This window comes from Ixodes scapularis, unplaced genomic scaffold (genome assembly GCF_016920785.2).
Source record: "Ixodes scapularis isolate PalLabHiFi unplaced genomic scaffold, ASM1692078v2 PGA_scaffold11__112_contigs__length_91849675, whole genome shotgun sequence".
Classification (NCBI taxonomy): Eukaryota; Metazoa; Arthropoda; class Arachnida; order Ixodida; family Ixodidae; genus Ixodes; species Ixodes scapularis.
Window position 1 is genome coordinate 27,646,846 of NW_024609837.1, and position 15,357 is coordinate 27,662,202.

Sequence of the window (15,357 nt, forward strand, 5' to 3'; positions counted from 1 at the left end):
TGCTGGGTGTGATGAAAGTTTAACGCGCTGGACCCGAAATTTTATCAGCGCTACTTCAGATTTTCACGCGCTGGGGCCAGTTCCTAATATATGGCAGTGCCACTTCAAAACTTTACACTGGGTCAAAAGTCAGCACGGTTTGTGAGCTTCGAATCTTGCCGTCACCCCACCCTCAAATTTAGCTGGACCCAGCTGACCATGTGCTAAGGCCCGTCAGGTGACGCCCATATTTAGCGGGCCTAAGCTTTTACCGCCAGATGTTATCAGATTTAGCGATGAGCACTTCGAAGTTCTAATACTAGATGACGCCTATCCCGAAATTCACTGGGTCCAGCACGGTCTGTGAGCTTCAAAATGTTACCCTGGGCCCCAATATTTGGCAGGACCACTTCAAAGCTTTACGCTGGGCCAAAGTTTAGCACGACCTGTGAGATTCAGATTTTCACGCACTGGGGCCAGTCCCCAAAATATGGCAGTGCCACTTCAAATCTTTACACTGGGTCAAAACTTAGCACGGTCTGTGAGCTTCGAATCTTGCCGTCACCCCACCCTCAAATTTAGCTGGACCCAGCTGACCATGTGCTAAGGCCCGTCAGGTGACGCCCATATTTAGCGGGCCTAAGCTTTTACCGCCAGATGTTATCAGATTTAGCGATGAGCACTTCGAAGTTCTAATACTAGATGACGCCTATCCCGAAATTCACTGGGTCCAGCACGGTCTGTGAGCTTCAAAATGTTACCCTGGGCCCCAATATTTGGCAGGACCACTTCAAAGCTTTACGCTGGGCCAAAGTTTAGCACGACCTGTGAGATTCAGATTTTCACGCACTGGGGCCAGTCCCCAAAATATGGCAGTGCCACTTCAAATATTTACACTGGGTCAAAACTTAGCACGGTCTGTGAGCTTCGAATCTTGCCGTCACCCCACCCTCAAATTTAGCTGGACCCAGCTGACCATGTGTGCTAAGGCCCGTCAGGTGACGCCCATATTTGGCGGGTCTAAGCTTTTACCACCAGATGTTATCAAATTTAGCGATGAGCACTTCGAAGTTCTAATACTAGATGACGCCTATCCCGAAATTCACTAGGTCCAGCACGGTCTCTCAGCTCCAAAATGTTACCCTGGGCCCCAATATTTGGCACGACCACTTCAAAGCTTTACGCTGGGCCAAAGTTTAGCACGACCTGCGAGATTCAAAGATTTACCGTCACCCCAGCTAAAATTAAACGGTAGCCAGCAGGTGAAGGGATCGTCAAAGACGCCCGAATTTAGTGGGCCGAAGCTTTTACCTCCAGATGTCATCAAATTTAGCGAGAAGCACTTCTAAGTTCTAACACTAATGAGGTCTATGCAAAATTCACTGGGTCTAGCACGGTCTTTGTGTTTCAAATCTTTGCGGTGCGCCTCAAAATTTGGCCACATCAAAGCTCTACGATGGGCCAAAATTTAGCACGGCCTGTGAGCTTCAAAGTTTCACCGTCACCCAGCTAAAATTTAGTACTACCCGGCTGGTACTAAGAGACCGTCAGATGACGCCCATATTTTGCGAGTCGGAGCTTTTACCGCCAGATTTCGACAAATTTAGCGAGATTGAACCCAGAATCCCTGGGTTTTGCAGCGCGTGCTTTCGCTCCACGTGCTCCAAGCTGCTTTGCGGTAACCCACTCGGACACAAATCCCCCTAAGCATAGTTTACATTCTGTTAGTCTGTCCACCGTTTTATAAGGAACGTCGCATCTGTTCTCACATCTTTTTTAACGAACACATACCATTTTATAAGGCATTTTTAATTGATGATGAATCTCTGGTTTCATACGCGCAAACTTTTCAATTTTTTAGAAAGCATTAAGCTTTTACAAAACCTTTAAAACACAAACGTGTGTCAGTGTAAAGTGAAAGTACTCACCTAAGGATATTTTATTACCTCCATAAAGACATACCTTGTTCTTGGCGCACTATGGTCTCCGTTGCAGCTGCGCCAAAAAACACAATATTTTTCTTCCAATCTTTCTAACATGCGAAACGGACTTTCAATATAGTTATCCCTATAGTAGAAAACTTTAGTCTTAGGTCAGGCTTCTTCTGCAATACAAAAGTTTTCATTTCAATTAAGATTTCATATTTGTGACACTTGCTTTGAACGTATATTTATTTAAGACAAATCTTGCGCAGTGACTTTGCATTCATTCTGGTTTATCGGGGATACATATTTTGGGGGTCCCAGAATTTGCACGGAAATTCAAGGACTCAACGGACAAAAGAAAAACACAATTGCTTTCAGTTCTAAAGGGCAGGGCTGGTAATCCCGACACAAAAATTTTAAAAGGATGCTTGCTTCTTTTTTTTTTGTTATCGCATTGATATGATTGGACCATGACAGGTCACTAGAGAAGTAACACTGAGATAAAGAATTGAATTAGATCTTTCACTGTGTCTTTTTTTAATAATTAGCAAACGCCTTCTCTAACTTCTCTTTTTCGCAAAAACCTTACCATTCTACGTTTACTTACATTACGTTTCACGCGCCAGTCACTACACCGGTTTGATACTCGATTGATGTCTGATTGAAGTTTAAAATAATCTTCATCACTGATAATTGTCCTGTATAGAACAACATCCTCACCGAATAGTTTAAGACGCGACCAAATATTTAAACAAATATCATTTATGTACGTCAGAAAAAGAAGAGGACCCAAGACCGAGCCTTGTGGGACTTTAGATGTAAAGGTTTCAGTACTAGATAAATGAATATTCATAATCGCACATGGCTTTCCACCAGGAAAGGTTAGCTACCAATCTAGAAACAAACATCAGGATCAATATTAAAAACATGTAACTTTTCAGTAGCCAACAGTGATCCGCTTTATCAAACTCCCCGCGCATATCGGGAAAAAAACACGAAGAACCTCTTTTCCGCACTCAATTCCAAGCGCGATGTCGTAATGACATTTAACCAACAATGATGTGCAATATACACGTGACCGAAAACCGTACTGACATTTCTCCTTTGCCTAAACCAGGTACAACAGCCAGATGGCAAGACAGCTCTAACATGTATTGTTCTGCAGTGTGATGCCGTCTTTCGTTCATTTTTTCTTGGTCCCTGCTTAAGATGTTTTTTTTTTCCTTGAATAAGTACTTCGATGCTGAGTGAGCATTTTATACTAATGTTACACATACTGAATTTGTCACCTACTGCGCTGAGCCAGGTACACAAGCCCCTGAGGCTTACACCGGCTCGTCATTGTACTTTTTTGAAAATGTGTGTATTGGAAAAAAAAAAAATAAAACTATTCTATCTGATTTGCGGGCGCGCGCGCGATATACGGATAACAGCAAGAGTTAAAATGTCGAAGAAGCAATGTGCTTGTAGCTCAAGCGGTGAAGTGTCGGACTGCTGTGCACAAGGTACTGAGGTGAGATCACGTGGCTGTTATCGGGTGATAACAGCGGCTGTCAACACCTGGTGATGACATCCCCTGATACGTGTCTTTCCCACGCGTCTGGCACGGACCTGGCACACGCCTGGCACACGTCATAGATGTGACTTCACACCTATACCGCGTACGTGCCTGGGTGGCGGGACTTCGATGAGCTCCGATTGGTCACTGGCCAACGCCCTGTGGGCGGGGCCTTCTATGTCGGTGATCGTTGTAAGCGTGGCCATCGATGTCTCGGAACAAGAATACAGCGTAAAAAACGACGTACCAGTAGAAGAGTATACACACAGACAAGGCGCTGACTTACAACTAAAATTTAATACGAAAAAAACATGAAGGCCACGAAAAAACCATCGATGTCCACGGCCTGTTATTGGTCACTGGTAGAGCCCTGCATATCCGCGGATTATCCGCGGATATCCGCAGATATTTGCAGCAAACCGGCGGATGCGGATAAAAATTATACGGATTTTGTCGGATTGCGGATCGGATGCGGATGTCAGGGGCTGCGGATCCGGATATCCTCTGATCCGTATCTAAATTTTTTGCCGGTGGCATTCAGTCCATCGACTGACGTTTCATCTACAGATCGTTCCGTCGACATGCGACGTTTGATCGAAAGGCTTCCCGCGTTCGTTTCATCGAAAACCCTGAGACGTTTCGTCGCACACAACCCTGCTATTTTCGTAACAAACGTTTTGCATCTCGCCTGGATTACAATGGGAAGGGGGATAGGCTTCGGTTAAGCACGCCTTAGTGAATCGCGCGCTAGCTTTTAGCGGCTTAGTGAAGAAATACGTGGTCGACAAAACGTCGCAGGGGCATGTGTCCACAAAACGTACAGCGTCGACGAACCGTGTGTCCATGAAATGTATGTCCGTGAAAAGTTGTCCACGAAACGTATTTCCACAAAACGCGTTTCGAAGAAACGATAGAGATCCAAGAAAGATCTGATTCTTACTGAAGATCGCTTCAGTTAGTGCATTTGCAAAAATGCAGGGCATCAATCGTCCCGAGAACGCTAGTTCTTTGGCAGGGAAAGAGCGGAAAACTTCTTCCGGGCAAAGAAAATCTCAAACGAACAAGTCACAAGAAAGTAGCAGAAACCTCCCCCTCTCCGCAGAGAGTGGTGTGGTCATTATACCAAAAACAAAAGAAGTGCTTCGACAGCGAGCGCGACCCTCTGGCGCCACGGTTTGCAAAGTTTCGGAATCATCGGCGAACGCACATAGGCAACCCGTAAATTGCCTGTTTCTTTTTTGTATGCTTAGAGTTCTAGCCAAGTAAGTCTGGTAGTTCATATTCGTCCGGTTTTCGACGCCAGGGCGCCAGCAATGCCAGCGGCTGCCGCGCGCAACCTCCGTAGCCCCCCCCCCCCCCCCCCCCCCCCAAAAAAAAAAAAAAAAAAAAATATATATATATATATATATTTGGGCTCCTGCAGGCCGCGATCTTTCTCGAACAAACGTTAGTCGATTCGATCAGGCCTTGGACTCTGACTTAGCGGCGCATCTGCCCGCTGGCTCACACGAGACACCGTGAGACTCGAGGCGGCCGCATACGCTCGGTAACATCACAGAAAGGATTTTGTCTTCCTACCACTGCTTCAGCGCTCTGTCTGTGTCCTTCTTTACCCTGTCCGTTGTCTTTTGCGCTGTTTTAACTTTTTAAGTATGTCACACCAACTCGCCCAGGCTTCAACCTTAAAGCGCGAGACACATGCGCGTCAAAACTGTCCGATCCGGCGTGCGAACTGTCGGGAAGATGGCTGCTCCGAATCGCCGCACCGGACGGTTCGCGACACATGGTTTCCGACGCGTCGTTGCGTCGCTCCGTTCAGCTCCGCCCAGTTTCGGGTGTACCTCTACCAAATGGATGGATGGATGCTAATGGCTATATTTATAACGGGCGGTAACTCGCGCCACCTAGCCTAGAAAACTAAAATACTTCCCTCGCCCTTCTTCGTTTTTCTGACTTTAAAACAAACGTAATATTTTTATTACATTCTATCAAAGTGTGCGTGTGTGAAGATTTTCCGTGAGGCTATTTTTGTGCTCAACATCACTTAATCGCGAAGGACCGCAGCGGACCTTAGAGCCATCCCAGCGAAACGAGCACTGCGTACAAATCACGTGACTACGTACCGCGCGCATTGTTGCGTCTCTCCCGAAGCTCACATGACACATGACATTGGAATGGCTCGTAGCGTCCGCTGCTGTCCATCCTAAGGTGAAACGGAGTATATTCGGGTTTCGACGGGCTTGATCGGTCCCAGAAGGCAGGCTTGCTTTGGCGCTCGAAATCAGCAGCTCGTTTTGTGCGCGCGGGAAAACTCGATGGCGTCCGTTTCCTTCACAACCACGACCCGCCGCGCGTGACGCACAGCGCACCGCCACATCCGCCTCCCCGAACCACATGGCGCCTCCTCGCCCGATCGGTCCGAAAGTCACTTGACAACATGACCTTCGCCATCCGTGCTCATTGGCTGCGGCCACTGCGGCCTTCCGAAAATCGGACCGTGCGTGCGGCGATATCTGGCAAGTTGGACGCACGCGGGCGCCGGACGGAGCCCCCGTCCGACGATCCGGTGCGACGAAAACCCTCGCCCTCGGACGTCGTTCCGGCGGTTCGCACGTCGGATCGCATGGCTTTTTCGCGCATGTGTCTCGAAGCGCGAGACACATGCGCGAAAAAGCCATGCGATCCGACGTGCGAACCGCCGGAACGACGTCCGAGGGCGAGGGTTTTCGTCGCACCGGAGCGTCGGACGGGGCCTCCGTCCGGCGCCCGCATGCGTCCAACTTGCCAGATATCGCCGCACGCACGGTCCGATTTTCGGAAGGCCGCAGTGGCCGCAGCCAATGAGCACGGATGGCGAAGGTCATGTTGTCAAGTGACTTTCGGACCGATCGGGCGAGGAGGCGCAATGTGGTTCGGGGAAGCGGATGTGGCGGTGCGCGGTGCGTCACGCGCGGCGAGTCGTGGTTGCGAAGGAAACAGACGCCATCGAGTTTTCCCGCGCGCACATAACGAGCTGCTGATTTCGAGCGCCGAAGCAAGCCTGCCTTCTGGGACGTCTGGGACCGATCGAGCCCGTCGAAAGCCGAATATACCCCGTTTCACCTTAGGATGTACAGCAGCGGACGCTACGAGCCATTCCAATGTCATGTGAACTTCGGGAGAGACGCAGTTATGTGCGCGGTACGTAGTCACGTGATTTTTACGCAGTGCTCGTTTCGCTGGGATGGCTCTAAGGTCCGCTGCGGTCCTTCGCGATTAAGTGATTTCGAGCAGAAAAATAGCCTCACGGAAAATCTTCACACACGCACACTTTAATAGAAGGTAATAAAAATATTATGTTTGTTTTAAAGCCAGACATACCAGGAAGGGCGAGGGAAGTATTTTAGTTTTCTAGGCTAGGTGGCGCGAGCTACCGCCCGTTATAACTATAGCCATTAGCATCCATCCATCCATTTGGTAGAGACACCCGAAACTGGGCGGAGCTGAGCGGAGCGACGCAACGACGCGTCGGAAACCATGTGTCGCGAACCGTCCTGTGCGGCGATTCGGAGCAGCCATCTTCCCGACAGTTCGCACGCCGGATCGGACAGTTTTGACGCGCATGTGTCTCGCGCTTAAAGGGGCCCTCCGGAGCGTTCTGCGATGGTCTATTTATGGCAGGAACTCAATCTACAGGCCCCAAGGATCCTAAAAATCATAAAATCACGGTCATGCGCGGCGGATTTCCCTAGTAAAATCGCTATCAAAGTCCCCGGCACGCCAACCTTTCTGAGATGACCCCGGAAAACGGGACGGGCATCTCTTTACGCGTCAGCCAATAGCAAGCGAAGGATTCCGGCGTCATTGCGCGTCACCAACGCGGCCGACCGCCGACCCGCGGGGGAATCTCTCCGGACTTAGTGCTCGGCAGTCGTCGTTCGTCGCACCGCACCGTCGCGCTGCTACTGCAATACGCAGTCGCATTCCACAGATGACAAGGAAAAGTTTGACTCGTTGACGTGGAGGGCTCGCAAAGCTGGCTTCGGAGTCGGGATCCACGGGAAGAAGGAACACGTGTCCCGCAAACGCACGCCTGCAGACGCCCCGGGAGGCAGACAAGCCGACGCGCCGACGCATCACCCCCTAGCAATAAGCTTGCGGGGAGAAAACATAGTTCGCTGGTTTTGGAGCGATAATTGCGGACTATGTTTCCCGCACCACAATCAGTTTACGTTTTTCTCAAACTCTAATTTACAACGAGCTTAAAAGTGTTGCAATAATAACGTTCGCATTCACCGCGAGATGCAGCATTTCCATTGGTCAAGTTTTAGCGATGGGCAGGGAATGGAGGATTGCCTTCCAAGAGAAAATAGTCCCGATATATTTCTTCTGCCATCTGCTTAATAAACGGTTATGTAATCTAAAACTTTGTATACATATTAACTTGCACCTAGTACGCAATATAACAACATAAACAGACGATCGCAGAAAGCTCCGGAGAGCCCCTTTAACTGCTTCTCCTTCCATCTTTCCAAACTTTTTTTTGTATGTTTCTTTTTTTTTTTTAGGCGATCAGATTTTAGGGGAGAGTTACGGGGCCACAGATGAAAGTTTCCGATTCTGCGTGCGGCGGGAAAGAACGCGGTCGGCGGGATTTCCGCTGATTTCGCTAGTCTAAATGTAATCGTAACCTCTGGTGGGTAGCCAGAACATTGACATGGTTCCACATTTTGCGGATGCGTTTCGGACACGGATACAAAGTATGCGAATGCGGATCGGATACGGACACAATAATGTAACAAGTTTGCGGATGTGGTTCGGATGCGGATACAAAGTCTGCGGATGCAGATCGGATGCGGATACTTAAACTGTTATCCGCGCAGGGCTCTGGGGTGGGAGAGGGGGAAGACGCCCCGCCCTGCTGCACTGTGATTGGTTGGATCGGGTCGGACACCGCCCTCCTACGTTGTGATTAGTGGTGTCCGAACTGGTGCACATTTCCTACTACTTAAATCCCAGCTAGAAGATTGCAGTATTTTTAAATTTAAAAAAAACAGTTCTGCAGCGCGAGTTTCCGCTCCACGCGCTCCCAGCTGTGCTGCGTTACTCAGGGGCGCCGATCCTTCTTTTAATTCTTCCATTGTTTTTTCTACAGTCTCCTAGTTTCAACTTGACAGTAAAAGTAAAATTAGATGTACTAACGTAGAGCAGCGCGTAGAACATTTTTCTTTCTAAAATTTAAAACAACTACTATATATTTTGAAAAAAAACATTCATGTGCAGGCCAGATTTAGTGCAGAAACATAATGATAACTAAAAGTGTTTTGCCTTAGCTGTCATAAATAAAACATCCTAGAATGTTCCCATGAAAACTAGCAAATATGGCTCAAAAACGCAATTTCGCAGCTTTAGAATATGCACAGGGCACAGTTTTCCACACGCGCCTGATTGCAAAACAGCTTTTCCAAAATCCTTTTGTTTTTAAATTCTACGTTCTATTTTAAATGGCTCAAGAAAGACCAGTGAGATTGAAGAACAGTAGGTGCGCTATACGCCAGTATTACTCATTGCGCGATAATGACAAAAAAAAAACTCAAAATATCTTTATAACGCAAATCCTATCTTTTTGTCTACATATCGGAATAAATTAAAACAAAAATATTCACAGGAAGATGAAACTTTAGTTTATAATTTTATTTTCAAGAAGGTATTTGATAAACAGAAAAAAAAAATTTAGAGTACTAAAAATGGGACTTCATTTTGCACTAGTAAAAAAACTAGGGCTGGGCGTCGATTAAAAGTTTTAACCCGATTAATCGCCACCCTTTAATCGATTAATTAATCGATTAATCGGTCTCGTTTATTTCATTGGAAATTATTAAAAGAAGTCTTTTTTTTGCTGAATCTGTGATAAACGGTGCAATGTACAACTTGGATTATTAATTAATCAAGATCACTATCAGATATCTTTCACAAAATATTACTTTTGCTGCGTGAGGCAAAGATATGTTCGTTGATATTCTCTAGAAAGAGAGACTTCCTTTCATTGTTGACAATAGTCTCTACTGCGCTAAACAGACACTCGAACGACATTGAAATGGCCGGGGACTTGCGTAACCTCTGCACTAAATCTGATGCTAAAAATATATCGCCTATACAGTTTACCTTATTCTAAAATTTGACCTAAAGTTCGCCCTTCGTACAGGCGTACTCGTCCACGTCTGCGTTATGGAAGGGTTTGACGGAGGCTTATTGCGGAGAAGACGCCGTGTAACCGAGCTTCCGGTTGCACGTCAAAAGATCCCCAGGTGGTCGAAATTAATCCTCAGTCCTCCGCTGGGGCGTGCCAGATGCCCGTCGTTGGTTTGGCACGTAAAACCCCCAAATTTGACTTTGATGGAAGGGTTTAATTTAGAGTTTTTTGGTTCGTCTAAATTTTACCGATTAACCAGTTAAAAAATTTAATCGCGATTAAAGCATTAATCGATTAATCGGTAGGTTAATCGATCAATTGCCCAGCCCTAAAAAAAACCAGCATCACTTAAGATACAGAAACATTTAACAACCATAATTCCATATCCATAATATCAGGCTTCGATCGAGGGTAATCTGGGGATAGCGTGTCTCGATATTCGAGTTCCCCTATCTGCAGACTGTAATACCTAAATATCTGTAAAGATTTGACCGAAAAGGTGAACATTTTACATTAGGGTAAACTTGAAAATAACGTAATCTAATCATGTCAGGGTGAGAAATTCAAGATATACGTTTTCATTACAACCCTCTATTTAATCTTACTTCTTGCAGGTAAAAGTCAAATGTTCTTTCAGCGGTTCATCTGGCACGAGAAGAAGTATGAAATGATGGATTCCGATCGGAAAACGGTCGATAATCCTCCAGGCGTGTATTCTCTGAAAAATAAGTCACCATTAGGCTTACAAGGCATTTTAGAGACGAGGCTTATAAATCTGATCGAGTACGGAGAATTCAAAGATGCTGTACTATCTTCACTTAGAAGAATACCGAAGCCCAAGGATATAAGTGGATACTAAAACAAGTACAAAATCCCCTCGAGACCCGCGTACATTCAACCATCTTTATTCTTAAATAAAAGTTGTCAAAAGTACAATTGCTGTGTACGCCATGTTGCAAGATTACAAAACGTAAACATATATTGTCTGACTCATATCATAATATGGCGAGCAAATTAATAAACATATAATTTACAAACAATACAAACATCGTCCCTGTAGAAAGCATTGCTGCTGAATAAATATTCTCAAAATGTTTAAACGTATTCAAGGTAAATTCGCATAAATTTCACAGTTAATATTTTGTTTGAATGCTATTAATGGTATAATCGTGGTAGTGCTACAGAGTGAAATATGTGTTTTAGAAAGTGCAGTGTGCGCGCGTTGTAATAATTTAAATGCAATAAAGCTGTTACAATTTTCAAAAAGCCGTAAAAGTTCCCCCCTGGTGGTCTCAAATATTCCTAAGAAGAAAACTCTAACCTAAGGTGGATCGTTTAGGTTGCATTATCAGAAACCACCGAGGTAAGGGAGTCATTGGTCTTCATTCCACCTACGTAAGATAAATATTAAAGTTCTTAATATTACCGGTTGTCGCCTTTTCCTGCCCTCTTACAGTTGTTGATGATTGATTCATCCATCCATTAATTCATTCATTTCTCGTACTCATGAGCAACTGATGCCTAGGTTAATATTTATAAATATTGAGATCACGACTTAGTCAAAAACAGCTGAAAATATAAATACATTCCGTTAAAAACGCAAATATCCTATGAACAGAAGGTATTATATGAGTGTTACATGCGGGTAAAGGGGCTAATTAAGACAACGATGTGCGCGGCATCATGCGACTTTGAATTTGCACGTGCCACGCGCATTCAATCGTGAGCGTGCGAGAGAGGCGAAGTCAGCGACAAAAGGGAGACGTCGTTTGAAGCGTTAGGAACGCGGGTCAACGCCGGAGGCAGCAGAGAGCGGCAGAGAAAGACGGTCGGACTATGGGATCGAGCTCCTGGCCTGACTTCCGGTCCATCCCAGTACCAAGCCTTCGCTGAAGTTTGGTGTGCGTGCTCCAGGAGAACCTCGCAAGACCACGGCAGTACCGACTCCCCGGACGGGCTATTCCGGACACCGACGCCTCCTCTCGACAACTCAAGTCGCCACTGGCTCAACGCTGCCTGCCACCGGGAAACTGAAGCGGTTCTGCATTTGAGGGAAAACACCAAAATCATCCCCATTTGGCCTCCAGGATAACGAATATCAAGATTGTTTTTCAATCTGGTGCATGGAGGCTGCCAAAATTATTTTTTAAAGTACCGCTGAAGCCCTCCTTCCCGGGGCTTGACGTAAGACTAGGAGTTTTTGGAATCCCTGCTCTCGCGCACCTTCAGCGCCTGTCAAAGCTATGCACGCGCAATTTTGATATCTTCAAAGAGGTCAAAAAGGAACGTCACGACTGGCGTCAGTGCGGAAAAATACAGCTGGCAACCTTGCAATTGCACACGCTGCCCACACGATTTACGCGTGCTTGGCGGCGCAAAGATCCTAGTATGACGTCACGACTGGTCGGAGGTTCTTCGTTCTTTCTCGCGTGTAGTTACATCCCCGGGGAAAGCGAACGTGCTGTTCAGATTCACGGGATAAAAATACGCCAGAATTCACCTCTAACTCATTATTTTCAAGTGTTTTAGCTTCCCTTTAAGGCTCGTTCGCACACTCGCAACTGAGTAGGAACGACCAAGACAAAACCGGGTTTTAAGCCTCTTGCACACCATAAAAGAAATGTTAAATTAAATTATAACATTGCATAATTCTTCTGGCTTGAGCGGCGTCGGAGTCGCCATCGCCGTCGGCGTAACCGTGAGGTCACGTGACCCTCGTGACTTCACTAGAATCACGTGACGTCACGAGGGTTACGTGACGTAACGTGATGCATTGCATGGAGGAGGGCATACCCTTCCCTCCTCCTCCTCAAGAGCTGCGCTCTAATTCGGCGTTACAAGAAGTTGTAAACGTCTTTCTTTTTTTTAGCAAATAAAATTTTTTCAAAATTCAATGTTTTCACGCTAAATTTTCCCACTAAACTTAGCGAAGCAGCTTATCAAGCAAAAAATTATCTACAATACGTATTGTGCTAACCCATTTACCCGTCAAAACTTGAAGTCCTAAATCCGAGTACAGAAGTAAGAAATAAAGAACGAATTAGACTAAAACCCCGAGACTAGGACGAGAAGGGACGGACAAACACAAAGTCTCAGAAAACCTTGTGTTTGTCTTCTGTTTGTGTCCGTCCCTTCTCGTCCCAGTCTCGGGGTTTTAGTAAAATATTTAACCACCGGCAGCTCGTTTGCGCCCTAACTTTTTGTTCACTAAAGACCGAATATTTCAGTGACATGCATCATCAGGAGGTTTGTGCTATACATCTCACCTGCGGCGCAAAATGCAGCGGCCAAACGGAACACTGCGCAAACGATAGCGTACATGAGCATCAAAACGAAGCAAAATCTAAATCGGAACATCTCACTAATCTTATTCATGCGAAATAGCGCTTCGGTTGTGCACTAGGCTTTTACCGACACAAAAGTGTTAGCTGGGGAGGAAGAAGGGGGGAGGGGGGGGGGGGGGGGGAAGGAAGGCGAGGTAGGTTGGTAGAAGGCGTAGGCGAGGTAGGTCGGTGGGAGGGGAGGGCACCGCCAAGGCCAAGGGCAAAAATCATTGGGGGATACCGGATTATCTAAGCAATAAATAACGTGTCATCCGTATCACTCAATTTGGTGATGTGTAAAGTAGAATTTATTAAACTAAAACTAAATAAAGACAGTATTAAAAAAGGTTTTGGTATTGGTTTTTGTTTTCCTTTTTTCTTTCCCTTTCCATTCCTTATTTAGTTTGCTTCACTTTCGTTTGTTTCTAATAAATAATTTTCCTAAATAAAACAGAGCGAATTCCCTTTGTTTTTTTGTTTTTTTTTTAAATATTTTTCAAGCTACGGCGTGCATGCTGTTTTCTCTTTAGTCTTAAAGCGCGGCACCAGCGGCGATAAGCGTTGAAGCGCGCGTTTCTGCGGGTTTGCGTTTACACCAAGTTTAAAAAATGCATAGCGAATGAAACGCTAACCATTGGCAAATAAAGACGTCAAATGCTGCTTTACAAGACACACCGTCGTTGCAAATTATTTTCCCTTTGCGCATTGTCTCCTTTCGCAGTCGCTCGTCGTTGCTTCGTATTCTTCATGTTTTGTTGAAAACTGAAATGACATTTGACTCATTTCTGCATTAGCAGCTCTTGCGCCATAAAAAAACACTGAATCAAACGAAACTCAAGGAGAGTGCTTAATGCTGCCGAATATCACCCACAAAACACAGGCCTGGGCGCTTGTTGGTTCCCGTGGCGAGGAGAGCTCGGTCGCGCGCGGTGCATGCCGGTCGTGCCAGGGTCCTTCTGTCTGCAAACATGGCGTCGGTGGTGATCGCCGCTGTGGACGGCGAGGTGGAAGCTCATCGTTCCGCCTAAAAGCGCTATCCTTGACTGTGAATTTTCGTCGTGTGTCGTTATGATAACCCAGCACGTACTAAAAGGGAAGATCCACCTACTCGTGCGGCGATCTCGTGGCGGCACTCTCAAGACAGCAGAAACGCCCATGCCGTCGTGTTTGTTTACTTCGACTACGGAGGTGCTTTCTTAGCATTTGTGTCCTTGAACATCACCCAGATTTCTTTTTTGGCGCATTCCATGCGTGTGCTCAAGTTCAAGGTATTACTGGTGCGTATCATATAAAGGTAGCGAATTTTCACGCGTTTTCATCACCCGAGAAAGCTGATTAGTGTTAGCAATCCTGAACGTTCGCAACGTCTCGCTCGCAACGTCTATCTGATCACAAAATTATATTTCTTCGTTGCTATATCGTTGCTAAGATTATCGTCTTTTATAATCGTAGAAAAGGCGTGTGGCGAGACTTGTACTGTTGACAAAGTCGTGTATTAAAAGTCGTGATAGTGTAAGACGGCGTACTGCATCTTTTTCTTCTTTTTTTTTAATGCACACCCTGCAAGCTTATCCCGAGAAATAAAAGAAATAAAGTTTGTGGTAATAGAAGACGGTCTGTCTATTTTCTGTTACGCAAGTGAGTGGCAGCGCGTCCCCTTCTTTTTAAAGGCGGTCGCCGTGCTGCCGACGCATTGCGCTTGTTGCAGGCTGCAGGGTTGCAGGAGTGTACGCGCGACGCAGAGCGGTCGTTCCGGTCACAACGGAGGCAGTCGTGGATAACGGGTTCGTTTCAGATGTCTGAACCAGCCTTTACACAGCTATTGTAGGCGCACAGCAGATCTTCGTCACTCTACGCCGTAGCCGAAACCTCCGGCTGCTTTGGTGGACCTCGCGTCGGGCAGGAAACCGTCCGCCATGTTTGTAAGCGTAGCGCGCTGGGTTGCTTACTATTGGCTATGACCAAGAGCTGAAGCTCGTTTCTCATTGGCTGTTGATTCGTGTGGTTGCATGCGGTTGCATGTATGTGTAACCGTCACGCACAGTTGTCGTTGAAGTCGCAGCGGTTGCATTCGTTCGTAAGCATAGTGGTCGCTCCGAACGCAACTGTGTGAACGGGCCTTTAGTGACTTAGTACATGCGCTGACATTAGATTGGTCGGAGAAAACGTATTCAAAGTTTGCAACGTCGCCACGGGATGGCGCCGCACCCCCTCTGGCGATAGATACTGGCTAGGAAACACCTTCTGCAAGCGGCGACAGATGGCGGCGGGTGCATATTTCGAGTATTCGAGTGGGGTGGCTCGACGACGTGTACCTTCGTCCAGGGGGGGAGGGAGGGGGGGAGCAAACCCCGTCGGTGCCGCCACATTGGGTCGTTCGCATACAACTGCGCTATTGAC

The 15,357-nt window shown here is 46.5% G+C and overlaps 1 protein-coding gene across 1 annotated transcript in view; it reads left to right on the forward strand.

The window, feature by feature from the left end:
- The window catches only part of LOC121835180, a 42,185-nt gene extending 31,692 nt beyond the window's left edge, over positions 1 to 10,493 (forward strand). Inside the window, exon 4 of the mRNA XM_042289160.1 lies at positions 10,249 to 10,493. Within this exon, the coding sequence (XP_042145094.1) occupies positions 10,249 to 10,493 (245 nt within the window). The remainder of the gene's footprint in view (positions 1 to 10,248) is intronic.
- The last annotated feature ends 4,864 nt before the right edge of the window (positions 10,494 to 15,357 follow it).